Genomic DNA, 27,706 nt, shown 5'->3' on the forward strand with positions numbered 1-27,706 from the left:
TCTTCTAGAAATGAGCATCATTAAATTTATCAAAAAAAGTAGACTGAAATTAAAAAAAGAAGAAAACCAATGTAAATTGATTTTACCTATGCACACGTCTTCGACAGGGATTGAACGTCTTCGACGGACCTTAACGTCGTCGAAATGTGAATAGTTGTCATAGACGGTTTTCATGAGCTCCGAGCTGTATTTGTTTTGTAAAAGTTGGACTCTGCTTACGGTAATCAGGGGGTGGGAAAATGGCAAAAAGAGTGGTCCACACTTACTGACTTCCCTCCAAAATTAAGTGGGCTGACAATCGTCAAGTGGAAAATTTTAAATCCCTGTTTTTTAGTCTGAATTTAAGCCTGTCTAAAGAGCTTAATTAAAAAAAAAAATAAGGCCCTTTTGGTAGGGATTTTGAGAATTGTTTTTTTGACCGTTAAAAGAAAAGTGAGGTCTACATGTGAGAGAAAAAATCAAAAATTACAGCTTGAATAGTAAAATAACGATAAAAAATTTAATTTTTGAAGATAAAAAATTCCTACCAAACGAGGCCTAACGTTTATCGACCTGTTTTGTTTTTATTCATGATTGTTCTCGTAACTTAAATTAAAGAGGAGGGAATGATAAGAGAAGCGCGTGAATACATTTGATAAACAAGTGGGGGACTAGAATAGGACGTATATAATTCACGTCCTTTTTCGACCTTTTGCTTTCTCAGTATTCTTCCCTCCCATTTCTTCTTCTTTCCCTCGCAGGGATCTCTGACCTAATTGTCTCTTCATTATCCATTCTCACTCCTCCTCATCAAAATATACCTCCAAATTCATTCAAGATCCGTATATTAGATCTGAATCACTGATTCAAGTTTGGACCAAAGACTGAATATGAGCAATCCAGCAGGACAATTCGGAGACACGACTTACACCAAAGTTTTTGTTGGTGGATTGGCATGGGAGACTCAAAAGGACACCATGAAGAAATACTTTGAACAGTTCGGCGAGATCTTGGAAGCTGTCGTCATCACTGACAAAACTACTGGAAGATCCAAGGGTTATGGATTTGTATGTATTTTTTTTCCCATTCAATTTACATCTTCTGTTAATCGTAATTTAGATCTGTGACTTACGAACATTTGTACGATTAAAATTAAATAGGTAACTTTTCGCGAAGCCGAAGCAGCGATGAGAGCTTGTGTCGATGCTAGTCCAGTGATTGATGGAAGAAGGGCTAATTGTAATCTTGCTTCCTTGGGTGTTCAAAGATCCAAGCCTTCCACGCCAAAGCACGGTCCGTATATGTTATTTACTTTTTTACTAAGAGCACGTTTAGCTTTAAAAAGTGAAATAATTCATCTTCTACTTTAGATCAGAGATTGATAGTAGGTGATCTGATGAACAAGATCATTCACATCTTGATACATCGCCATATTCTACACACAACACAATGGATATTATCCCATTAATATAAATGAGGGGTCATGCCCTATTTATAGACTCTTATCATATCTTCTAGAGAATTCTACAAGTGTCTACAATCTATACAAGATTTTTTTTGGTGTCCAAGTTACTCTAGTGGAATATAGACAATTCTAATTTTTTATTATACTTGCTTACCAAGGAATTCTAGGATATTCTAGGCAAGTAATTCTAGATTCTTCTAGAAATGAGCATCATTAAATTTATCAAAAAAAGTAGACTGAAATTAAAAAAAGAAGAAAACCAATGTAAATTGATTTTACCTATGCACGCGTCTTCGACAGGGATTGAACGTCTTCGACGGACCTTAACGTCGTCGAAATGTGAATAGTTGTCATAGACGGTTTTCACGAGCTCCGAGCTGTATTTGTTTTGTAAAAGTTGGACTCTGCTTACGGTAATCAGGGGGTGGGAAAATGGAAAAAAGAGTGGTCCACACTTACTGACTTCCCTCCAAAATTAAGTGGGCTGACAATCGTCAAGTGGAAAATTTAAAATCCCTGTTTTTTAGTCTGAATTTAAGCCTGTCTAAAGAGCTAAATTCTAAAAAAAATAACATTTATCGACCTGTTTTGTTTTTATTCAAGATTGTTCTCGTAACTTAAATTAAAGAGGAGGGAATGATAAGAGAAGCGCGTGAATACATTTGATAAACAAGTGGGGGACTAGAATAGGACGTATATAATTCACGTCCTTTTTCGACCTTTTGCTTTCTCAGTATTCTTCCCTCCCATTTCTTCTTCTTTCCCTCGCAGGGATCTCTGACCTAATTGTCTCTTCATTATCCATTCTCACTCCTCCTCATCAAAATATACCTCCAAATTCATTCAAGATCCGTATATTAGATCTGAATCACTGATTCAAGTTTGGACCAAAGACTGAATATGAGCAATCCAGCAGGACAATTCGGAGACACGACTTACACCAAAGTTTTTGTTGGTGGATTGGCATGGGAGACTCAAAAGGACACCATGAAGAAATACTTTGAACAGTTCGGCGAGATCTTGGAAGCTGTCGTCATCACTGACAAAACTACTGGAAGATCCAAGGGTTATGGATTTGTATGTATTTTTTTTCCCATTCAATTTACATCTTCTGTTAATCGTAATTTAGATCTGTGACTTACGAACATTTGTACGATTAAAATTAAATAGGTAACTTTTCGCGAAGCCGAAGCAGCGATGAGAGCTTGTGTCGATGCTAGTCCAGTGATTGATGGAAGGAGGGCTAATTGTAATCTTGCTTCCTTGGGTGTTCAAAGATCCAAGCCTTCCACGCCAAAGCACGGTCCGTATATGTTATTTACTTTTTTACTAAGAGCACGTTTAGCTTTAAAAAGTGAAATAATTCATCTTCTACTTTAGATCAGAGATTGATAGTAGGTGATCTGATGAACAAGATCATTCACATCTTGATACATCGCCATATTCTACACACAACACAATGGATATTATCCCATTAATATTTTTATTTTTGGCAGTCAATGAATTAACTAGTATATAATTGCTTTACAGCCACAAGTATGAAAAAAGCATGATGACAGCTCATTCCATCCTGTTACAAACACTTTCGCTTTTTTACCGTGTTATATATAACACAAAAATGCAACTGTACTTGAAGATTACATTAGTTTAGTTTTTCGTTTAGCTTCCCATTTCCGTTCCGTTCAAACTAGATTATACACACATATATGTGAGTAGGAGTTGATGATGATGAGGTGCAGGAGGAGGAGGAAGGAATATGAGAATGACGAGGGCATTTCAAGGAGGGTTTCAAGCAGGAGGAGCAGCTTTTGCTTCAGCAGCAACGTTCCCACATTATGCCATCCAACAAGGAATTCCTTATAATGTTTATGGGTATGTATATATTTTTTCCTTTTTAATTTTCTCTCTGTTTGTAAGGCTGCATGTGCACGTGCATTGCCAACTCATTAAATTAGGGTTTCTGTTCACGCATGCTCTCTCTTTCTTGCAGTAAACCCCACTGCTCTCCATTTTTTACTCTCTCTCTCTCTGTCTGCAATTATACGTCGCATTCTTATGAATGACACCTTCTTTCAATCATTATGCTTCCTCTTTCTCTTCCACTCTCATCAATAGCATACAGCTCTGCGCAAACATAAGACAGTGAAGAACAATGAGTACGAATAAACAATGTTTTAAAAACATATCCCAGAAAAGGTAAAGTTGCAGTAGTCAAAGGAGGGAAGTAGCTGGTCAGGTCCCAATTCTGACATCATCGCAAATAGCTTGTACAAATTTTTTTATGCGGCAATTCAATTCTCATGTCACTGTGTATTCTCTCTCTTCATGAATAGGAACAAGAAGAACTCACATTGCCATGTACGGCCAAGAAACTAAGAGAAGTTCCTATCTGTATTCACATTTACTACATAAAATTATGTAATCGAGGCATTAATGCATGCATATGCATTTGCATATAATTAATGAAACAACTGCCATACCTTGCTTAATTCTAATTTTCTCACTTTTTTTTGTTTTTTGGGAAACAAAACGTCAGGTACCCTCCATACTCGGCAGAATACGCATATCCTACGGTTTGTACAAAGCTCTTTCTTATTTTCTTTCAATCACGCTATGTTGTCAGAAAATTGTTTACATGCAACCTGATCGATACTCATAAAGGGGGACCACCTTTTATTTTGGACTTTTTTATTCATATAGGACCCTCACGCATGTGAGAGGATGTCAATTAAAGTGGTAAAAAAATTCTGGCAAACCAGCTCAATTCATTTTCTTTTGGGGGAATTAAAATCATGTTGAAGAAGGCCATTTAAACTATGTTTCAGAAAAGAAAAACTTTAAAATTTTGAGAAGGCTTTTAGTAAACGTTTTTAGCCTCCGTTGGGCCTCCATTTTGTGGAAATGAAAATGGGTGGAATAAATTTTTTTTTTTTTTTTTTTTTTAAAAGGGGGGTTTAAAAAAAAGTTTTTTTTTTTTTTTTTTGTGTAATTTTTTTTTTTGGGTGACTAATATCTTTGACAGTTTGTTTTGCTGTGCCGCAGGCGTGAACATGGTTCTGCATTCACCAATTCCTCATCATTAATGAAGAGATTCATGTCACTGATCAATCAAGAGAGATACATTTCCATCTACTTCACTTCATCAGAAGCTTCTGAAGTGCCTTTAGCCTAACCATGGTTCTGTTTCTCTTTCTCTCTGTTGTGGAAGCCGATGCACGTGGCATTCAGGCATTACCACACATGGAAGCCCCTCATAGGGGCTAAATCGAAAACCGGTCTCTTGGTGGGAGAGGTTCCTACAAGAGAACCGAAGCTTGCATTTGCATCTTATTCCCAATTCATCAAGCCATGTGAAGGGCTGATCAGTTGGTGAAGATTTTTCTTAGTTTAGCCCCGGAGGCTAAGACTAAGCAATATGTACATCCATTTTGAAAATTAAGCCCGTGAAAGGCTAAGCAAACCAACTTTTTAATCAATTTTGTTGAGTATCGTAAATTTGAAAAAGCTCAACTAATTAGGGAATCTTTGATTTTCAAATGACTAATCCCTCCAATATTTTCTTAGCATAACTATATACTAACTTGAAATAGTGGCTGATTAGGAAATCGGGGCACGGATTCCCTAAGTTTCTGTTCTCGATAAGGGTTTTAAAACTCGTTTTACCTACGTTACTTTTTTCCGAAAAACAGATCATCTCTCCTTAGGGTAAGGGTGATGGTACTGACTGTTTTTCTTCTTTGTATATCAGTTTAAGGGCTAAACTTATGGAGTTGTTGCCCCTGTAACTAACACCAAGACTAGATTAGGAGGGATAGTGTTAGAACTCTTTTTTCAAGTTCTTGATTAAGAAACTACACCAAAGGGTTGTGGAGTTTCAATCAATTGCACCTGGAAGTTCACCCAATGATATTTTTTGTCTCTTGGGTACTTCTACACTAACAAGTATCAACCATGGTTAGGATTCAGGTCATCTTCATCTTCATTCTGATCTCTCTCCCCCGTCTTTCCCTTTCGCAAACTTAATTTTATATATGTTGAAGTAAACTTGATGCTCTTTACATTCAAGTCTATGGTTTGGATTGTAACTAGCTAGCTAGTAAGAAGGCTCATTCTCCATCAGTGTTGATCGAGAATGGGAACTTATTTGAGTAATTTCATTCAATGACTGCTTATTTTACTCGTCAGTATTATGCACAAGTTATGATGGTTCACCAAATTATAAATACTGAAGCTTAGTTAGCTAGTAAATGCATGTTAATAAATTGATTCTCATCTAATTAATTGTTAAGCTACATTGCACGCATACTCTCTTCTGCTTCTAACCCTTCTTTTGTCTTCAATCTTTATTTTTCTGCATTCTTACGATCAACCCTACTCTACTTCTTGCCCTTCTTATGCCCTCAGTAATCATTTCTCGATATTCTTACCCTTGACTCTTTAAGATGCTGCTAGTCTCAATTTGCATTTTCCGTCCAAATATTGAGAAATACTTCACTACGGCGTTCCGCCCAATGTCAAGGCACCACCTCAACAGGTTGTCCACATACCTCGGGCGTGTGGTGGGTCATCCGCCGAGGTGGCCCTCCCTTAGAGGACGGTTGTCCTATTGAAGTATTTCTCCCAAATATTCAATAAAATCGTCACATGAGGTGCAAATGATGGAAAATGTTTGAGTATTGTTTGATTGACTTTATTTTTTATGAAAAATATTATTTTTCACCCAAGTTCTTATTTTTGGGATGTTTGATCGATATTTTTCTTCCATAGATAATATTTTCCAAAAGCTGGCCACGCAACCATATTTTTCTTTAAAAACAAGGAAAATATTTTTTTTTGGGATGCATATATTTTTATTTTTCAAGCAATTTACTTTCACTATCTCCCATCTATCCACTAATAAAAAATGGGTAAATATACCATTTTCTAAGTCGAAAAATTTTAAAAATCAAACATAAATAATTAATACTTAATAATTATTTTTTTCTATAGAAGTTTCATGTTTGCAATCAAATACATTTGTAGAGTTGAAAAAAAAAAAAAAAGATATAAGTGAAAGTAAAATAAAAATTGAAAAATTAACTCATCTTCTTTGCACGAAAAATTGACCCAACCCCACCAACGATATCGATTTTTGAGTCTATCTATAAGAGGAGATTTTATGAAAAATGTAATAAATTCTTTCATTCTTTAGGCCATTTGCCATCTTTTGGGAGTTTCTCCGTCCTCCTTGGTTAGAACCTCTTAAAAGTCCAAACGGATTGGTCTTGAGTAGGTTGAATAAAGGCATACAACTTTGACAATGTTAAGGGATAAATCCTCACATCGAATTAATATGAAAATATAGACAAATTTATAAGGGTCAAGGCTACACCTCTTAATAAAATTAACATTTTAAGATGAAAATTTCAAATCTTAATCAGTGAGAGTACATGACTCATTGCGAAAAATTCCCCACTGACTAACAACCAAGAAAACAAATGGCCTGATACCCATCAACCACACCAACAAAAGCTCAAAAGTAAAACCATCACCAGCTCTACTCCTTACTATAAAACCGAATCGCGTTTAAATGGAGATTTTAGTCTACTAATGGGAGATGGATTACTTAATCCTAACTAGCTCAATGAAGAGGAGCTACCTGCAGCAAGTTACACTTCTTGAACCAGATTGGCATACATCAGATAGAAAATAAGTACAATATTTTATATGTGAGAGCATCATCAATTATACGTATATACGGGCCCGCAGCTCCCTTTTCCTTTGTATAACGCTAATCTACTTGGCAACTCACAAGCAACATAGAGACTAAAGTAGAGTCATCACTCATTCCTTTTTTAAGGCCTTTTCTACTCTCTCTCTCGTACTTTATCCTACTGACTTTATTCGCTTTTCTTGATGCTTTCAATCTAATAAGATTTTTGTTACGTCAAATTGAGCTTGTTTGACCTGTTCAAAAAGTACTTGATTAGAAGACAGCCCTTGGATTCCCCTCAAATGAGCAAGAATTTCAGATGGCAAATTTGTACACCAAATCTCACACTCGTGCTCTACATAAATTCTTGGTCAACAAACCCTTGCTTCTTGACCTCTTATTTGTTCGAGTTCGAGTCCAAGTTCGAGGGAGAGTGCACCATAATCTTGATTATCATGAGAATCAACACAATTTCCCTAATTGACAATTTAAGTAGATTTAGCAACAAACAATTGCAAGCAAGTTAAAAAGGTGGACACTCCATTCAAACGTTTTACTTCAAAATCTAAAATGTAAACCAGCATCAATTCCAAAACAAGCAAAATAATAACCAAGAATACCATTTGATATCCTTTTCAAAATACAAAACTTGAAGCAATTTATAGAGAACCATTTTTCTTCAAAGGTAAAAAGAAGAAAAAGAAAAACGCTCAGAAAGTCCTCGAGTACTTTCTGATTTCATACATTATTGATGATATGGATACCAAATCCTTGTTCAATGTAGAGCCACCAACTATCCTCTTAATACAATCTGAAAGCCTGGTATAGTACAGCAATAGTTGAGTCAATGCAGCTCTCAAGATTTCCATACCACAGAGGAAGTTGCTGAAAGAAGTAATGACGTCATTATGCATTAGCTCGATTGCAGTTTTCCATCTACCGGCAAAGTCCTTAACAATAGGCTCGACTTCAGCAACAGTTATTGGCCGTTCTGAACCAGAGCTTGAGTCCTCGGCTGCCAACAAAAAGTAAAATAAGCCAACTTTGAAAATAACAGAAGATTGACAAGCTATAAAATTCATTATGATACTTACAGGCCCTTGTCTTTACAAATTTGATGAGGTCACTGAAGTGCTCAACTAACAGTTCCTCCTGCATGGAAAATTAATCACTTGAGAAAAAATTCATCCCACTGTTATAAAATGACCGGAAAAGTCTATTGAAGCCGGTTCCAAGAACCACAAAGAAATAAACTTCTAGATTGAAATTTATTCCCATATTGCCAATCGAATGGTTTTTTATAGTCTAAAATAGATGAATTTTTACCTATAACCGACGTTAAGTAAACAGCATAGTATCATACTGCATACTATTTGGTCTTAACGAGGTAGTGGGGAAGAAACCACAACTTAAAATGGCAGTCATAATTTGATTTCAAGAATAATTTCTTGCAACACGTGTAGGCTTGAAGCAATCATGTGTATAATTACCACGAAAATGGCTGTATTATTCTTCAGCAACTCTTCAAAGTGCATTTGAATTTTCCCCCCATCTGGACCAGCTTCCTGAAACTCGTGAAAAGTAGGACTTTGTTAGATACGATGACGTTCATGTGTACATATGTAATAAATTGTATATGTAAGACTTCATGCACCTTTAATACTGCAATTGTCATGTCGTAGTTATTTATCAGAAACACTGTCTGAAGCTTCTGTTTCGTGAACAATTTAGCAAGCTTGACAAGCAAGTCATCAATAGCCATTCGCAGTCTCTCCAAGTTCAGTTCAAGCTGTACATTATGTCATTGTACATGATTAATTATCTAATCAACAGTTTGATCAATTGAGAGCTAAGTACCTTCTAGTGTCTCTAACCTGACCATCTCCATAGTCAACGTTGAGGTGAATAAGAGAAGCTGTAAACTCAGCATAGCGCCTCATGACATAATGTGGATGCACATCATCTTCCCACAAAGTCCGGACATTGGCAGTACGGAGGCTGTTAAGGTGCATGTCAAATACCATTTTGAATCGCGGCCACAAAGCAATGTTGACCTGGTTTAAAATAAAGATATCAGGAATCTTCATTTGCTTTAGACCTTTTAGCAGGTTCAAATTACTGCTTTGTCATGACCATGTTGACAGGTGTTACATATAGCAATAAGTAATACCTACCGAAAAAGTTAACTGATCAAAAGTTTCCAAAGTACAATCATTGGGTATGCCAGTCCAACATCCAAACTCACACACACTGGTCCTTACTAAATTACAAAACACATACCTTGTCCAGGAATGAATCTAGGCATGGAATTCGGCGTCGAGACATTACCAGCTGCAGTAAAAGCAAGAATAAGGGACTCAAATACTCAACAAGAAACAGAATGTAGCATTAAACCATCATAAATACACGCACTAAATTTTATCTGGACACCAAACTTGACAGTGAATAGTCAAGAGACAACATTTCACTTTCAGTCAAAAAGCACTTCTATCTGTCTTTTTGCCAATGGAAAATAACTTTATAGAGTAACCATCAATCATTAGTAAAACATAATATCTGACCCTTAACTATTCTCCATTGCTGTTCAAAATCTCAAAAGATATTCACTCCAAATGCCAATTTATTAAGGAATTTCAGACAATCATTGTGATATACAAAACAACTACTAATATGGGAACATTTTGAGTCCAAACTGACAGCCACCTGGAACAGTTAAGCCAAAAGTGCGGCCTGCACCGTGTCTGGCCCTTCAAGTACTCACTTATCAGTAACCAAACTGTGCAGTGGCCCCCAGTCGCTTATGGACCAAGGCAAATGTTATTGAATGCTTGAAAACCTTCCCTAACATAAAACTATTCCAGGCAATCTCAATTGCAGAAGAAAATGTGACAAGGTTATGAGGAGGAATAATAGATATTTGATCAGAACAAAACTCATACAAAAACTAAATTCAAGAGTTATGTTACAGAACAGTATGCATTATAAGAAATGAATTAAGACAGCCATTCAAATGGTAAAAGTAAGTGTAGACAGTTACCTGGTGCTGGTGTATGATGCGAATCATGAGCATCAGTCCAATTGCATCAAAACAATTCGGAAGAATTGTATTGAAGTGTTCGTCAACTACTGCAAAGGGGCCTAATAATTTCAAAAACAAATGTTTTGAACATCATCGTCATGAAAGCAAAATATTTGTATTTAGTGAACTCCAAGTAATGTAGTGGTAGCATAAAAAACTAGTGTCATAGAAATAAACTTTGATCTATAAAACTCAATGAAGATAGAAAAAGGTTGCATTGTCCTCAGATAGTAAGCTTCCTAGGATATGGTCATATGGTGGATACAGTAAGCATGATATGCAGCATCAGCCGCAAGTTAAAAATTGGTCTTAACAACAATTAATTAATTGTTTCTCTTTGTTGCAAATGCCAGCTATAAAGATTTTCTTTGTTATTATATGCAGTCACACGTACAGTCGAAACATAATAAACTAAAAATTCAGGATATATTTGTGTATACCTGCAAATATGTCATAAAATATGGTTTCTTCTCCAAAGAATTCATCGGAGAAAAGGTATCTGGAAGATGACAAGGCAATAGAGAATAGACACATTTAAAGATGTGCATGATATTGTGTTATATAACCATCACTAAAGTTCAATTTAAAGGAAAGGAGAGAAATATATAGTACTCAGAAGTAGCAGTATCCATTAGCAACTTGTGCAAGCTCCTGAAAAGGACTTCATAAGGATACTTTTTGGAGCTGGCTTCAGCTATATGCGGAATTAATGCAGGTTCATCTATTTCCTGGAAAAGAGACTAGAACAGTCAATTATATTACTTTTGACAAAACAGAGAAGAATTTTGTTTATACATTTACTTAAATAGATGATAAAACTAAATCTTTAAATAAGTTATTTAGTCTCATGAAAAAATCAAAGATTGAACTTCAGCTAGAATTTACATGTTTCCTTAAATTTACATAATTAATGCAGGTTCATAAGGATACTTTTAGATTGATTGTTTAATTTCAACCATTTGATAAAAGTATGTCTCAAATTCTTGTGGTTCATAGCTAGCATCGTGGACTCTTTACCAGATCCCATTCCCCAATGGTTCCCAGCTCAGGATGCAGAAATGGACAGCCCTTTGTTGTGTAATATTCTGACGCTAACTCCACTTATTGTACTCAGTGATGAAAAAATCGGGAAGTCCTGCTGATTTGTTTCAAATGATTTTATTTTGCATGTTTTGTCCATCACAATGGCCCTCTAAAGATTTAAATTATATTTGGGATTCATGACACCTTCGCTTGCCCACAAAAGACAAGCAAGCAGAACTAGGTACGATTTCACTCAGCAAGGTGTCCGCCAGGTAAATAGAAGTCCAATGTCACCAAAACGTAGTTCAGACTACTTCCTAAAAGAAGATCCTTGTCAAACAGTAACTTAGTAGCTCCTAGACAGCCAAATTATCATATATATATATATATATATTCCACAACTAGCTTATTTTTTCTACTAAATTCAATAAAAAAGAGCTTGAAAGCACCTCAGAAAACAACAGGTCACAGTGCATATACTTGTTTGGATGCATCCTCTCAACAGAAAATGTTTATAACATTTAGTCAGAGCACTAGGTCTAAAATAATTCCCAGTACTGTGATTCGTAACAAATCCTCTTCAGTGGAAAACAGCAACCGCTGGCCCTTATAACCTAAAATTTAGTAGTACTTTCAACCATTAAAATAAACTAAGTCTTATTCCTAGTATATTGGGGTTGTGTACATGATTCCTTGGGAGTCATTTGGTCTTATGACTGTAAATATTACTCAAAGACCAAATGCAATAAAATCCTTTGTAAATTCAACAGTCATGGCAATCTATGATAAATTAAAAACACCTCAAAACCATAGCCATGAGACTTGACCGGACCATTAACCTGGCAAGAGGATTGGTCACTCTTTCAATCAGCACATCACTTGTTTATCTAGTGGGTCAATGGTCAGATACCAAATCTAGATAAAAGATATTTTTAATTCATCAACATAACCAAACTTAAGACATACTAAAAGTTCACAATGCCTTCGTTCATAAGATAACTATGATAATGTTTTAGTTACCCTTAAATGGCAGTCTATCAGTATACATTGATACATGTTTTAGTCAATCATATGTCAATAAATAGTATGCACTGACATAACTAATTTAAAAAACATTTAACTAAAAAATCTGTACTTGATAAATAAATTATTATACAATACAATCTAGGCCAACATTTTTTTATTCTCTGTAGGCGTGGATTGAAAAATACTCGCAATTAATTAGAAAAAGATTGTATAAATAGGTAATTTTGTTTTCTGTGCAAATGTAATTTTCTAGTGAAATAGTTGAAAATGTAGCCTAGGGGAAAGAAGTTCCACATAGCTTCCAACTGACCTGGGATTGAATTGGAAAATATATTCTTTTAACTAGAAAGATGCTTATGTATATCATGAAAATGTTACGAACAAAAGGAAATGAGGAATATGTACATCTTATTTAGTTATAAACAAAAAGAATAATACAAGAGGGTACAATATAGTATACGCAGAAAATTAGCAAGCAAAATTTCATGTATGAACCAGACTGCAGAATTAAAATACATATATTTCCAGTTAATAGAATATCAAACCTTAAGGATGTTTATCCTTTCTCCCAAAGCAAAAACAGCAGACCGGTTCTTCAGAGGTTCTCTTCCTCTCAAGAATAGACTAGTGCTTCTAGTGTCAACACCAATCAGATCACTAGATGTTGCTATGTCCAATTGCAACTTCTCTAATGCTTGAATGTAAGCACGGAAATTGGCACTTAGAACCTGCAATAGAATACTAGCAATTCAAGATATGTAAAAGACAATATCTTCATTATTCTACCCTCTAATCATCTTATAGGTGTAAATTAGTTGCTATTTGGTGGTAACTTGAAATGGAATACTCCTGAGAAACAAAACAAAACAAGAAAGTGCAATTCACAAGCACAAAATTTTAAACCAAAGTAGTAAATGCTTACAAAGAATTTACCTTATTCATTGTGTCAATATATGCAGCACGAACCTCAAGATAAACCTCTTTTCCATGTTCCTTAAGAAATGAAATAACATATCTGCATGTTTAATAAAACATATAAAAACGTGTTATGTTAATTGTAAAATTTCTCCATCACCTCTACCCTCAAGAAACAAACAGAAACCAAAATCTAATAGCTCTGAATTTCAGAGGTGCTTAGCACAAGTTATCAAGGTGAACAATCCTTCTTCCTCATCTATAAAGTACATCATAAAAAATGAACGGATGAGAATACATTCTGTCTGTACAATAGGTACATCCGTGGAAATTGCCTCTTAACTAACATTCACACTGCAAAGCCTTAATGATATGTAAATTACAGAGAAGAATGCATATGCAAAAGGTGAAGCTTATCGAGACAAAGGAATGGGCAAAATTACACAGTAATTGAGATGAACGAAAGAAGTGAACCCTTCAATTAACCTCGTTCTCCACCCTTCAAAAAGATGAGGGATTCATGCATATGTTGGATGTGATACCATATGGGATGCATGATGATATTATCAGATAAGAGCCCATGTTGGATTAGTATAGTCATTTTATCTTTAGCTGCAAAAGCCGGATTTAAGTGTTTGTTCATCTATCGTGGATATTTTTAAGAAGTGTTTTTCAAGTATTTTAGCTGCCCCAATAGGGCCCAGTTATATAAGCCTATAGATGCCATGATCGTTTGGATGGGACTTCTATGGCCACATAGCTCTTCCCCTTTGACTCGCATTTCACCCCTCCCAGTCTGTTACTTCCCTTTCTTTAGCTGCAAAAGCCGGATTTAAGTGTTTGTTCATCTATCGTGGATATTTTTAAGAAGTGTTTTTCAAGTATTTTAGCTGCCTCAATAGGGCCCAGTTATATAAGCCTATAGATGCCATGATAGTTTGGATGGGACTTCTATGGCCACATAGCTCTTCCCCTTTGACTCGCATTTCACCCCTCCCAGTCTGTTACTTCCCTTTCTTTTTCTATTTTTGCCTTTGCCTTTCCATCCCTTGAATGGATAGAGAGGGAGGTCAGAGCATTTGCCTTTTCATGTTGTCAAAGAGTTGAATAATTGTTTTTCATGTTGTTTCTTTCTCTAATGCTCTAATATTCTCTTCTCCCTCTTTCTCTTCCATTCTTGTAATCCTACAGCAAATAGACGCTGCAATCTCCTTACCATTTGCTATAAATAGCTTCCTTTCCAAATGGTGTTGCCTAAGCATTCATTAGATCTAAAAAAAATGAAAAATGCAATATACAAAGAAGTTTACGTAATAGGTAACTAGAAATATAGTTCACCCTAGTAATGAAGTGCTGCCATTAGTCACTCATCAATCTTAAGAGTCACGCCAATGGCATTTTCACACCATATAAATTTAACTGAGTGGAGGTATATTAAGGTAACAAATTGAATTAGCAGAAGATAATTACAATGACAGAGGAACAAAGAAGAAAAGCTCACAGCCACTTATTGGGATAGACCTAGTTAACTTCGTCATAAATAATAAAAATTTCATATAAGCACACAGAGATATGAATATCAGTTGAATTTCAATATAAACACACTCACTTGTATTTCAGAAGAACACTTTGTTGAAGGATCTGGACATTTGTTTTGGGCTTCCTTAAAGCATAAAGCTTCTGAACCATGAAATCAAATACCTTTTGGAAGTGCAAGAAAAACAAATATTATTAGATGGAGACTTGGAGTAATATAATACTTGCAATGTCATGTTCTAAAACTTCTGACAAGTAAAATGACAAGAAGAAACTGCAAACAGCAGTTATTAACTTTAAAAATAAATAAGAACCAACTCTCATGATGAACTCTCCAATACTGTTCAAACACACTGAATAATATAAACAAGTCAGGATATTAAACTCATCATACATCCAGGTGGTATGTTGGTCAAATGCACTAAATAAATTCATCCTAGCGGCTCTTTAGCATATTGCATACAAGCAATATTTGACATCAAGAGTCATAGCTATACAAAAATATATCTATGATGCGAATATTTGTAGCACAAAACTTGTTATAATGCCTACGATGTACATAATATAGCCTTTTCAAAGGCTTACAACTTTCTGCATGAAGAATATTACAAAGTTTCCAAGTAATGTTCAATTAGGAAAAAAAAGACAAAAATCAAGACCAACTATAGATGAGGTTTTTACCAAAACACAGAAGGATTAAATACAAGTGAAGAATTAGGGATGATGCTAATTAACTGTAGATGTGATTACTTTGCTTAATGTACACATACCTTCGAAACCGCTTTTTGCCGAAGTCTTTCCAACTCGGGCTGAACATCAGTTAGAGCTTTTGATGTCTTAAACATTTGGTCGACTTCAACAAACTTCAGCTTTTTACTCAGAATCTCAAGAGTCTTCATATATTCCTCATTGACCTATGGAAGAATACAATATGCTGTGTAGTCACCATAACTTAAAATAAAAAAATAAAAAAAAAAAATTTCAAAACCCAAACCACTCTGCAGTATCTATTGCAATCTGAAAAATGCTTGTGTCCATAAGCATTAGAAAAACAATTTAGATTCCCAATTTCCTATAAGATACTAAGATAACGTCAGCATAAGTACACTAAGATGTTGAGCAATTATAGCGATACAATTAATATTGCCAATATTAGAATCCCAACTGATAATAAAGACCAAAACATTCTAAAGTTTCAAAACAATAACTAAAAACAGTAACCCTAACACATTAGAAATAATCCCCTTCTGGAGTTGTAGTGATCATGTTTCCTTAAAAGACTTTGATCCTAAAGTCTATGGATTTAAATTTTGATATGACTTTGTTTATTCCAGTGAACATCCACATAAAAAAATGAAGGATCGGGCCAACTAAAATTCACAAATCTTAAACCAACTGATACTCATTATTCTATGACTTATATACACCCAAAACAACTTTTTCAAATCCATTACGTTATTGACACTTCAGTTCTTGAATTGCAACCAATGTAATTCAGAGACACGACCCAGGTTTGCTGACTTCTATTTGTAGCTGGGCGAAAAGGCTAATACTCTCTTAACAACTGCTCCAATAGAGTCAGCGGACAAAAGCTTTTTGTTGGTTGATTTGTGGAAGCAGATAATTCACTTAACCATGAATGGGGAAGCATTGAAAACTTAACATTCAAAATTTTCAGGAGTCATATTGGATAGATGTCAATTCTGCGGGCAGGGAAATTCAAGCAATGCATCTTTCTTATGATCTACAGATAGTTAAATCATTATATTTTGGAAAAGAATATATCATATTCTTGTGACCCTTCAATTATTATGAACTAGATATAAAATAATGATAACATAGGTTGATGACTTTTCGTAAGTCAATAGTTTTCTGGCATTGACAATGAAAGTCACATTTATAAAAAAATGAAAAACAGGGAAAATGAAAAAGAAAAATTGCTGTGTAAAGCTAGCATGAGACATTAGATGTGGCCTAACTGCATTATAAAGTTTTACATATTGACGTTTCACATTGACCATTCAAAATAAGAAAGGCAAATGAACTGAGAGAAAACTTAATGTACCTCTCCATCAACGATTATGTCTATCATCCTTGGTGGAACAATGATGTCTTCAACAAACTTAGCTAATTTTGATTCTGCCACCTGCAAAGTATGTAACCCAACACGAACTACGGCATAAAGAGAAAGCAAGAATAAAAGTACAAACTCCAACTTTTGAAGACAGTAGTGTCCAATCAATATAAACTGAACAATCTCTTGATGCAAAAATGTTTCCAATAATCCAGATTTAGTAAATACAGGAGTTACATAAAAAAATGAAGAAAAAAAAAGCATACATCATGTGGTCATTCTAAGGCTCTGGGATACAATGTTTTGTATCGTAAGCTTACAAGATTAGCAAGTACAATACATCACATATGTCAGTTGAACATCGTTAGGAATTCCACTCCTGCAAGATGTGAAAGGAACATACAAGCAGATAATAATTCAACAGGTCTTGATTATCCTATGGCCATTTCATTTCATTCCTCTTTTCATTGCTTCTCACAATAGATAGAAATGCTTTCGAAATTTTGAATCTTTCATTCATGAAATAAAAAGAATAATTCATTTTATACACTTATATGAGCCGTTAAATGAGATTAATTGTAATAAATTTTGATGATTTATGACTTAAGTAGATGTTAATTTTGTTTATCAGGTAAAACTCGAAGGCAAATAGGTGGAATTGGAAGAAGTGAATGAAAACAGGCAAAAACGAAAGAAATCCAAAGTTCGAGGACTAAAGTGTAAAAATCCAATAGTTAATTCGGACTATAAAATGATGATTGAAGATAATATATGATCAATTGAATGCAACTGGAAGTCAATTGAGTGAAATATAATTGAAGTATTTTCACGAATCAATTTTCAGTTGAAGAAGTGATCTCTGAATTTTTTTCCTGAACTTGAGACGCATTTTTTGGATAACAAACATTTAAATTAAAAAAAATATATAGTTCTAGAAGAATTGTAGCAATTTAAGTTATCTTTCCAACACATTTTGAATCACTTCAATCGAATAAAAAAAAAAAAAGTTATGACCAAAATATCGAAAGCTACTCAGGGACGATAGCGTGCACAACGGCACAAGACACCAAAATTTTGACCCAAGAGCCATTTGGATCGAGGTCAATTCGTTACTTTTGGGAGAGAAGATCAAGCGTAACAAGAATTGAAGGTCAATTAAATCAAGAAATTGAAAAATTCAACTTTAGACTTGAAGATCAACATCTTTTGTATTCTTTCATTATCCGGGTAATATTTTTCCATTATTCTTCTTGTAATTTATTTACAATCATACTAGGCTAGATCTCTTTTTTTGTATTGGATAAGATGAGCCCTTCAAGATTAAGCGTGTGTTTGGCCCCCATTCTTGCTATTTTTTTTTCCAAATCTCATTAATCTACAGTAAACAATTAATAAACAATGCAAAAGTTTAAATGCAGTGTCAAACTTCAGGTTGCCCATTGGACCATTGGAAATTGATTGGACTAAATTACCCTCACCAAGTCAAGTCCATTGATAACATGTCAATAGCAATTTTGCAACATTGGGTGAATTTTATGTGGACCACCCCAAGGAAAAGTCAAAAAAGGCAGCCGTAAGTGGAAATTGATGCACCAACTCCAAACGTGTGGACCACAATTTATGAAAATGAGTGAAAAAAATTGGCAAGAATGGGGGCCAAACACACGCTTATATTTTAATTTAATTCTTGTATTTCTTAATTAATTTTACATACATATTACATTATTTAATTGATTAAACACCAATTAGATAATTAGTTGCTTGTGGTAGTGTTGAGAGACTCACAATAAGTTTAGAACGTTGCAAAATTATCATATTTGCAATAGATGTTAGGAATAACATTTATAACTTGTGCAATCATATTAATAATCTAAACTTTAATACATTCTAACCATTCAAATTCAGGCCAGGAATAGATTCGGGTTGTGGTTAGGATAGAATTAATTTGTCTTGAAAAAGCAAATTTTATATCATAACTTTATCGATTGTCAAGAACGCATAAACGAAACTAGATTACAAATCAAAAATTGAAATAGATAGCAATAGGCGGAGTCGAAATCCAATACAGTCATCCATAATTTGATAGAAACCAAGCTTTTATTGCTTTCCTAGATTAATTTAGCAAAAATAAAATCAAAATTCCTTTTTTATTTTATATAATTCGAATTTCATACATAACTAGCAAACTTGAATTGAAATTTATTTCCTGTGGGACGATAACTCTTAACTCACTAAATCTATTACTTGTCAATGGTCTCGTACGCTTGCGGGTTTTGCACGAACACGTATGACCAAGTCTAGGTTGCATTTGAAGTAGATGACACATAGTAGCAAAAACCAAGAAAGCAACTAATGCCAATTGCAAGTTTTATTTCTTTTTCAAAGATAAAATTGTTCCGGTAAAGAACCAAATATTCCTAACTTTTTAATGATAATTAATAAATAGGGATAAAAATAAAAAGGTGAGATGATTTGACATCAATCTATACTAGCCTGAAGTGAAAAAGTATCAAGAGAGCGGATGATAGTCCAAAATACAAATGGTTGGCATCTGTGGACAAATAACACAGGAAGTGCATGAAAATTTCAGAAAGTGCTGGCACTTGGGAAAATAGTCATATTTGATTCTAGAGAAGATCAATGTCATCGTCTTTTTCTTATTAGTTATTAGAGTAGGTCAAGAAATTGCCTCACCTGTGACTGTGAGGGTCAAACTTATATCTCCCTCCAAGCCACAAAGCACATTCATGACATCTTAAAAGTGCACAACTACATTATGCTTAACCATATTCAGTCGCAATGTTGAATGCAACATTATTTCAAAACCAAAAAATATGATGAAGCAGTAGAATCTAATAATTATCTCTTTATAATCTGATTATGCTTATCCAATAAAAAATACTAAAGTGGCATAAACAGTAACATTACCTTCCGATTCTTCAGCTTCAGCCCCATATCCATAGACTTCTCTTGAAGAATTTTTATATCTGAACTTATAGAACCTATCTCGGCCTAGCAAAATGACAAAAAAATAAATGATGTTGAAACTTGAAAACACAAGTTTTCTGCGTAAAAATAATTAAACTAGCAATATATTTGCTCAAATATGTTATTATAAAGACAGAGAGAGAGACCAAAAATGTTAACAGCACAAAGTGAGCTTCCGGACTCTTCAAGAAAAAATCAAAACAAGTGTTGCGCAAAATTTTGGTAAGCAACTTACTGAAAGTAAATAATTACTAGAACAAACTTCCACGTGGCTCTTTATACATCACTAATATTCATCGAAGAGAAAAGAACCAGTCTATCACTTCTTATACTGAGGAAACAATTATAAAAATGGATAAAGGTCAATTTATATTTAATAGTTCACAAGTATTAATTCCAATTTCATTTAGAACCTGTAATGTAATATTTTGCATGCCTGATTCCCAAGAAATTGTTGCCGAGAAAATGAGAAGCATTTGTGTGGTAATTGAATATAAGGGAATATACCTGAAATCCACTTAGCAGTGTTTCCATTTGCGACAAAATGGTATCACAATCCCGAATTTGATCATGAAGTGAGACTAAATTATCACTTTCTTTTATGTAATCCTGAAGTAAACATAAGAACAGCACCAGTAAGCATATCTTGAGTGCTTTAATTCAACGTTTATTCTAAAACTATGCAAACAGTTATAGAAATCCCCATATATATATATATATGGAATAAATGATTACACTAAAAGTACATGACAATGAAAGCATCTTATTTGACACAAGCAGTAGAGCTATCAAGAGATGTGTAATTTGTCAACATTTTCTGATTTTGATAGTATTTCAATCATACAGAGTGTGATAGCTTTATATAAATTTGTATTATAACAAGAAAAACCTTTTGCAGAAAAAAGGGGAGTTTGAAGAGTACGAGGATGATTAGGATGGTTAAAGGCTCATGTCGATTAAAGAAATATAAGTAAACAGTATATAATGGCTTAAGCTATTGACAAGGTATCCCAAGAATCAAAATCCAACAAGCTCAAGCGAAAATTCGATCCATCTAAAGCTCGAAAGAGCAATTAAGTTCCAAAATTGGTGTTTTCAAGCACATCTGGTAAGGACTTTGATGAATACAAGTGTAGGATTTTTTTCCTGTACTTAAGTGACCTTATTAGAGCTTGTGTGTAGTTTACGTGTTGTTTATCTCAACTGTCTGTATATTTTTGTGTACACAATGAGAGAATTGTGAACTTATTCATAGGCAAGCAGAAAATTCTAGTGTCTTTTATAAACTTTTGATCAAGCATCTAATCTAGTGAAAATTCGCAAAATGATAAATATTGCAATTTATTCAAGGAATATTTATTACAATGTGTTACTGCTACAAGGAAAATCGACTTAATGAGAAACTGTCCTTAAGGTTGAGATTTGTTGTGTGTTTGGTATATTGAACAAAATTGAGATGCATCACTTCTCTCCAGTACAAAGAAGCAAACGCGATCTTAAAATCTTCTCACACTCCCATTCATAGCCCAACCCTTTCATATCTTAAATTGTGTTGTCCTTTAGGAGAGTCCCTCCCTGTCTCCCCCTACCCGATTTTCTACTACTAAGTAGCACTTCTACTATTCAATCATAGAATCGATTCCCTAAACCGACAGGAGCTACTTGCCCCAGGTAGTTGGTTACAGAACAGAACCAACCATAGCAGAACTGTTGGCAATAACCGTTGGTAGAGTTCTTGTTTCGGGTGTAGATGTTATCAACTCGGTAAGGCAATTTAATACAGACCATAAATTGGTGTTTTTAATCTATAAATTTGCAAGATTACAATATAGAAGCCACACGAACAGGGATTAGTAAGAATATGCAAACGATCACATAAAACATGATTGCAATTTAAACCCAAATGATAAAACAAACTAATATAATAATTCACAAACCTCAATAGAGTCCAGTTCAACTTTCCTCAGATTGTTTTCAACATCCTTGGTGTAATCCCTCAATTTTGTACCTTTAGACAGTATTGTTGCTACTACCTTCAGAATAAAAAACACAAAACCCATAACAATTTTGGGCAAATTATAATATTACCCACAAAAATGATGACTCAACTTACATCATCAGTTTTGCAATCTTCAAGCTCTTGTTCTAGTCCCTCAAGTGACACGTCATCACTAACAAATTCAACACAACAAATCCACCAAATTCAAGAAATCATTCAGCATTACCATGATTACTGTTACTGCAAAACCCAAAAACAGGGGAAAAAAATGTTTTTACCTTGGAGCATCGTCCTCGATGATCAAATCCCCAACAAAGGCTCCCAAATCCAAGATAGCTCTCTCCCCAACATCTGTCTCATCCTATATACATAATCCACACCCACATGTCATACAGCATAACATTTATTTCATCATATGATAATTGTATGTATAGCCATAATTGGAGAATAAGATAAAGGATATAAGAAAGAAATGGGCTTACTGATTGATATGAAGCCATATCAGCCATCTTCTTGAAACTATTGTCTTCACAAATATGATTATATCAATTACGTACGCTAAAAGTATTACGAATTCTGGGATAGGTTTAGCAGCGGATCTCAGATCAGATCAGATCATCACTACTGTCAAGACCTTCTTAACACCTCATCGTGCAAGAAATAGTACACCTCGTGAAGCCTGGTGTACAATCATTCTAAAATCAGAAACAATTGGCTTCTATTTTGTACGAGAAAGTTGCAGCCGAGGTCCTTAAACTTTTGGAAGGGTTATTCTTGGGTCCAGGGGTTGTCACAGGGGCTTTAGCCCTTTTGGAAAGAGTATTTAGAACTCCAATTTTATTTATTTATTTATTATTATTATTATTATTTTTTTTTAATCCACATTTGCAATAGTCTAGAGTGGATGAAATATGGGCACCCCAATTTTTATTTTGGCAACATATTATAATTACAATTAGGTTCTCAATATTTATTAATTATAGTACTTATGTTCTTTACTTTTTTTTCGTCAAAATTCTTATCTTCGATCTTCTATGAATTAATGACTTTACTACATATACATCAAACTTTATATAATGAGTTATATAATGCCACATATCATTCTATTATTTGTGAAATTAAAATACAATTAATTTTTTTTAATCCAATTTTGTCCCTTTACATTATTTTATGTAATCCCTTATGTAATATTTTTATGTACAAATAGTATAATCTATTAATTAACGCATTATTTCTGTCAAGATATTTTATTTATGTGCTTTGAAATGAGGAAAAAATTATTTTATTGCCCTTTTGAATTTATTGATTTTTTTTAAAATGTAATGAAAAAAATAGGTATTTTTGCATTCTAAGCCCTTATTCAGTAAAAATTAAAATTAGATTTTTAGTAAATTTTGATAGAAATAGATGAAATATGAGGTTGAAAAGTTGTAGAACTCATAAAATATGTGGTTAATATTGATTATTGACTTTGATTTAGATCAAAACCAAGATTTTAATTTTCAGTAAACACGGGCTAAATTGACATTTTGGACGAAAATTACTGTTAGAGATAATATAAGATAATTAATGAGGTTGATGATAAAAATGCAATGAAAAAACTATACCAAATAAAGTGTTACAATAAATAAATATTGATAAATTTAAGTAAAATTAAAATATAGTACAATAAATAAAAATTGTGTTGTGAATATAATTAATTTTTTTTTTCGCCCTTCTGTTTGTGTTTCTCCTTCTATTTTCATTTTCAAATTATTTTAATAAAAATAGATTTATCTTTTCCAAACTACGATGAAACAGTGAAATAGGTGATCGTTCCACTAAACTTTTCTACAGGGCCAACGCTTACAAGGTTTGGGCCAATATCAATTGGGCTTCGAGCCCATCTTATCAAGGCCCTAAAATATGACCTATTAATTCCTCATATCCCTTACAATTCCTTTTAGGAAAAATTTCAATCTTTTCTACTAAAATAAAACTGAAGACTAATTCCTTCCTTCACTATTATTCTCCAACAAAAAAAGTAAAGGAGAAATCATAAATATTTAGGAAATCTGGAAGAATTATGAATATACATACATGTGTGTGCATGTCTATTTTTTTCACCATAGACACATCTCTTACAATTTAAATTTAACCATCTAGTCGTTTCACCAAATGATCTAATGATGAATATATGTGTGTGTGTATGTTTTTTCACCAAAGAAATATCTCTTACAATTAAATCTCAATCATTTAATTATTGGGCAATGCTACGTGTACATAATGGTGTACACACGGGCTTACACCCCCTACATGGAGGCAGGCCATATCCAATAAAATATTTGTGTGTTCTCCTTCATGTGAGAGGGGTGTAACCCCTTTTGTACAATTTGAGGTGTACACGTAACATTACTCTTAATTATTTCACCAAATATTGATCTAATAGTTCTAATCTTTTTGTGGACCGACAATTACAAACTATATTTTGAAAGTATAAACATCTTATCCCTTACGGCAATTTCTGTTGAAATATTCTGTTAATGAACTTTGAAATAGTTGTATGATTTTTATCGAATTTTCATAATTATGGTATTGTTAACTTATTTAAAATTATGATGGATAAATAAGTCTTACTATGTCTTACTAACGGATTTTTTAGGCAAAACTTATAACATGTACAAGATATGTTAGTTAATAGAAAGTTGAAAATTTGAATATATAATAAAAAATTTAACGACATAAGTATGATAATGAGCAAAGATTAGATACTATCATTATTAACGATCGTCAGTTAACGTTGCCTATGCTTGGGCTAGAGCTTGAAGGTGCTCTACACTATCGTCTCATGCGTATTTGTTTGGGACTACGTACAAAAGATCCAACAGTCTCACTAAAGATAGTCCTCGACTACCATATAAAGCGCACAATTTTCTTATAATGAATATTTTTGGTTGCTATTATAATATGTTGAATTAATTCGTAATCATGTAACAATGTCGAGTTTGTTACGTAGCTAATTAACAAACATATAGCGTCTAAACATTGACAGTTTAGGCAAAATATTGCAATTCGATGCGGAAACGTGTATGTTATTATAAATTTGAAAAATATAAGGTGATGTGAGGGGTTTTTGATTTGAAATTCCATTGTGTTTTAAAGCAGACAGTTTGTTGAAACATGAGTACCACATGATTTAACGGCCACCTTTTCCGAACAAACACTTTCATCTCATACAAGGATATGAAGACATCATACGTACACACATCTTTATGTATATATATGATCCTAAATAAAGAAAATATTCAGTGAAATCATCATCTTCCATATTGGTGATCCTCATGATCGTTCATGTCATAATTAACAGGTACATTCGTATATGTACTCACTACTTTAGTTTCTCTTATTATGTAATTAATTCCTATAGTTTTATATTTCTATCGATATGTAGTTACTAATATTTCGAGAGGAAAGAGCTTTCGTATAGTTATTGTTGCGAGTCCACATCAATCAATCAAAGTCATTCTGCGCCGAAATAGAGAAGATAAATTTTCGCGTTTGTGGTGTTTTTTCACAAAGAGCATAAGCAAATAAGTACTACGGCGCCTCAGATTTGTACGATAGTTTTGGCAAATGGCGTCGATTTTTTGGCCCTCGCAGCTAAATGGAGAGAATAACAAGAAAACACGGGGGAAATCAGTTTCGGTAAAGCTCATTTTTGTACTATGCATTGCAAGCTTTCTCTCGGGATCACTTTTTACGTTGCAAACTAGGTCATCGCGACGTCCTGCAGATCATCAGGTCATCGCTACCATAAACCCTGCTCATTTGGAAAACATCGAAAAATCTACACAAGAGTGTGATCACAAGAAAAGAGTAAGCCTATAATATAATGGGATCATCAATTTTTGTTACTTTAATTTATATATGTTCCTAATATAAGGATTGATTTTCCATCAGAAATTGGTTGAAAAAAATTCGGTAGATGTTATGGGGGAAGTAATTAAGACGCAAGAAGCCATCCAGTAAGATCACAACTTTCTTGTTGATTTATCTCATAATTAATTTATTTTTTGGGGTTTCTGAACAAATAAAATTGTAGCAGATCACTTGACAAAACTATATCAACATTGGAGATGGAATTGGCTGCATCTCGGGCGAGCCAAATGGGTGGACAAGTAGCTTCAAATCACAGTCGTCTGCAGAAAGCCTTCGTCGTTATAGGAATTAATACCGCTTTCAGTAGCAGGAAACGAAGAGACTCTCTTCGAGAAACATGGATGCCTAAAGGTTTTCATTATTATTTTTCTTAATTTCATCAAAAACTTGATACATGCACAGTGTTTACAAATTGGTAGTTGCAAGACTTGAAAAGGTCTCACCTCGTTTAAAAGCTTAAACTGATAGAGCAAGCTGTGATAGATAGCTACACATGATCTATAAAATTTTCAACGTTGCAGGAGAGAAATTGGAAAAAATGGAGAAAGAGAAAGGAATTGTGATACGATTTGTGATAGGACACAGTTCAAAACCAGGGGGAGTTCTTGATAGAGCTATCGATGCAGAAAATGCAGAGCACGGAGATTTCTTTCGACTGAACCATGTCGAAGGCTACCACGAGCTTTCTACCAAAACTCGATTGTATTTCTCAACGGCTATCTCAATCTGGGATGCAGAATTCTACGTTAAGGTGGATGATGATGTCCATCTAAATTTGGGTACGCTGGTGAGCACGCTTTCTAAGTACAGATCAAAACCTCGGATTTACATTGGATGCATGAAGTCCGGACCAGTTCTCGCACAAAAGTGAGTTGGACCCAAAAATGCAATTTGTACAGATAGGTTTACATGGGCTGAGATGGCAGTACTTCATTGGCTGGTTTAACTTTATTTTTTGTCGAAAATCTAATGAATTTCTTGCCACCTAGTCCTCTGTAAACAATCTGTGAAAACAATATATACATGTAGCATTTCTTAGTTTGTATCTACGTGTGCGTGCACACACTAAAGTATTTACCTATAACATGAAAATCTAACTCAATAATTTTGTTGATCATTGGCAGAGGAGTTAGGTATCATGAGCCTGAGTACTGGAAATTTGGGGAAGAAGGTAACAAATACTTCAGGCATGCAACTGGTCAAATTTATGGAATTTCAAAGGATCTAGCCACTTATATATCAATCAACTCGTAAGTATATATTAACTACGTCACGGTCCAAAATCCTTCGTCCTTCATATTCCTTAAAGTAAGGAATAATAACACATATGCACATATAGGGGCATCCTGCACAGATACGCTAACGAGGATGTTTCGATGGGTTCGTGGTTCATTGGCTTGGAAGTACAACACGTGGATGAACGGTCCATGTGTTGTGGAACCCCTCCGGGTAAGGCCAAATTAAATAAAATTCAGTCTATATATGATTATTTTGTAGCTTTACTATGTATTTATTAGTTTATTATTCGAATTTTTCAATAATTTTCCTTGTCTAAAGATTGTGAATGGAAGAAGCAATCGGGGAACATGTGCGTGGCATCGTTTGATTGGCCGTGCAGCGGAATATGCAAATCAGTAGAGAGGATGAAAGCCGTGCACAATGCGTGTGGGGAAGTAGAGGGAGCTTTGTGGGATAGTAATTTACATTTTTAATTAATGTATTTGAAGATATGGGGATTTTTGTGTGTTCAAATTTTCCCCATGGCCATTAATGAAAAAGGAGAGAAATTTCAATAATACATAAAAAGAAGCAAAATATGATATCTCATTCACTAGAAATGAATAAGAATTAACTTTAATGTTAATAACTTGGGAATATTTTCTGATTGTTCGACATTATTGATCATATGACTATCATGAGAGTTTTTACTTATAGCTAATAAGGACGTTTTACTCAGAATTTGTATTATTTTTTAAGGTCATATAAACTCGTGAAATATACTTATACTAACA

At 34.1% G+C, this 27,706-nt stretch overlaps 4 protein-coding genes across 7 annotated transcripts; 3 read left to right on the forward strand and 1 right to left on the reverse strand.

Annotated features, from left to right (window-relative positions):
• Positions 1-675: 675 nt before the first annotated feature.
• Positions 676-1,364, forward strand: LOC111402747 (probable RNA-binding protein ARP1). Its single transcript, XM_023031087.1, has 2 exons — positions 676-1,046; positions 1,140-1,364. Exons 1-2 carry the CDS (start codon positions 870-872, stop codon positions 1,347-1,349), a joined length of 387 nt encoding a protein of 128 aa, XP_022886855.1. The 5' UTR covers positions 676-869; the 3' UTR covers positions 1,350-1,364.
• Positions 1,365-2,314: 950 nt separating this feature from the next.
• Positions 2,315-4,384, forward strand: LOC111402004 (probable RNA-binding protein ARP1). The gene is made up of 4 exons (XM_023030018.1): positions 2,315-2,521; positions 2,615-2,747; positions 3,184-3,316; positions 3,981-4,384. Exons 1-4 carry the CDS (start codon positions 2,345-2,347, stop codon positions 4,159-4,161), a joined length of 624 nt encoding a protein of 207 aa, XP_022885786.1. The 5' UTR covers positions 2,315-2,344; the 3' UTR covers positions 4,162-4,384.
• Positions 4,385-7,707: 3,323 nt separating this feature from the next.
• Positions 7,708-22,475, reverse strand: LOC111402005 (vacuolar protein sorting-associated protein 52 A-like). Its single transcript, XM_023030020.1, has 20 exons — positions 22,259-22,475; positions 22,055-22,137; positions 21,891-21,948; positions 21,715-21,810; positions 20,285-20,386; positions 19,718-19,801; positions 16,781-16,861; positions 15,486-15,629; positions 14,789-14,880; positions 13,198-13,279; positions 12,810-12,992; positions 10,828-10,943; positions 10,656-10,714; positions 10,174-10,274; positions 9,417-9,467; positions 9,011-9,190; positions 8,791-8,925; positions 8,627-8,701; positions 8,231-8,288; positions 7,708-8,151 (listed from the first exon to the last, which is right to left on the reverse strand). The coding sequence occupies exons 1-20, from the start codon at positions 22,283-22,285 to the stop codon at positions 7,847-7,849; spliced, it is 2,112 nt and encodes a 703-aa protein (XP_022885788.1). The 5' UTR covers positions 22,286-22,475; the 3' UTR covers positions 7,708-7,846.
• A 2,560-nt stretch (positions 22,476-25,035) lies between these two features.
• On the forward strand, positions 25,036-27,594 carry LOC111402006 (probable beta-1,3-galactosyltransferase 8). Of its 4 annotated transcripts, none has more exons than XM_023030022.1 (8): positions 25,036-25,122; positions 25,230-25,631; positions 25,716-25,780; positions 25,858-26,045; positions 26,216-26,561; positions 26,819-26,944; positions 27,034-27,143; positions 27,252-27,594. In XM_023030022.1, exons 2-8 carry the CDS (start codon positions 25,389-25,391, stop codon positions 27,404-27,406), a joined length of 1,233 nt encoding a protein of 410 aa, XP_022885790.1. In that variant the 5' UTR covers positions 25,036-25,122; positions 25,230-25,388; the 3' UTR covers positions 27,407-27,594. The 4 variants fall into 4 exon arrangements, with proteins under 4 accessions (XP_022885790.1, XP_022885789.1, XP_022885792.1 ...); XM_023030021.1 differs by having other exon boundaries at positions 25,048-25,122; positions 25,207-25,631; XM_023030024.1 differs by having other exon boundaries at positions 25,048-25,122; positions 25,207-25,631; positions 25,861-26,045.
• Positions 27,595-27,706: the final 112 nt, after the last annotated feature.

Source organism: Olea europaea, chromosome 10 (assembly GCF_002742605.1).
Source record: "Olea europaea var. sylvestris chromosome 10, O_europaea_v1, whole genome shotgun sequence".
Lineage (NCBI taxonomy): Eukaryota > Viridiplantae > Streptophyta > Magnoliopsida > Lamiales > Oleaceae > Olea > Olea europaea.

Excerpts from the sequence above, each read along its gene's own strand:
- LOC111402005 (XM_023030020.1), bottom strand. The coding sequence starts at position 22,285 with ATGGCTGATATGGCTTCATATCAATCA. Across the intron at positions 21,811-21,890 it reads AAGATTGCAAAACTGATGAT|GTAGTAGCAACAATACTGTC; the intron begins GTAAGTTGAGTC and ends TTTATTCTGAAG. Across the intron at positions 13,280-14,788 it reads AGTGTTCTTCTGAAATACAA|ATATGTTATTTCATTTCTTA; the intron begins GTGAGTGTGTTT and ends TTAAACATGCAG.
- LOC111402747 (XM_023031087.1), top strand. The coding sequence starts at position 870 with ATGAGCAATCCAGCAGGACAATTCGGAGACACGACTTACACCAAAGTT. Across the intron at positions 1,047-1,139 it reads GATCCAAGGGTTATGGATTT|GTAACTTTTCGCGAAGCCGA; the intron begins GTATGTATTTTT and ends AAAATTAAATAG.
- LOC111402006 (XM_023030022.1), top strand. The coding sequence starts at position 25,389 with ATGGCGTCGATTTTTTGGCCCTCGCAGCTAAATGGAGAGAATAACAAG. Across the intron at positions 25,781-25,857 it reads AAGACGCAAGAAGCCATCCA|CAGATCACTTGACAAAACTA; the intron begins GTAAGATCACAA and ends ATAAAATTGTAG. Across the intron at positions 26,562-26,818 it reads GGACCAGTTCTCGCACAAAA|AGGAGTTAGGTATCATGAGC; the intron begins GTGAGTTGGACC and ends GATCATTGGCAG.
- LOC111402004 (XM_023030018.1), top strand. The coding sequence starts at position 2,345 with ATGAGCAATCCAGCAGGACAATTCGGAGACACGACTTACACCAAAGTT. Across the intron at positions 2,522-2,614 it reads GATCCAAGGGTTATGGATTT|GTAACTTTTCGCGAAGCCGA; the intron begins GTATGTATTTTT and ends AAAATTAAATAG. Across the intron at positions 3,317-3,980 it reads ATTCCTTATAATGTTTATGG|GTACCCTCCATACTCGGCAG; the intron begins GTATGTATATAT and ends ACAAAACGTCAG.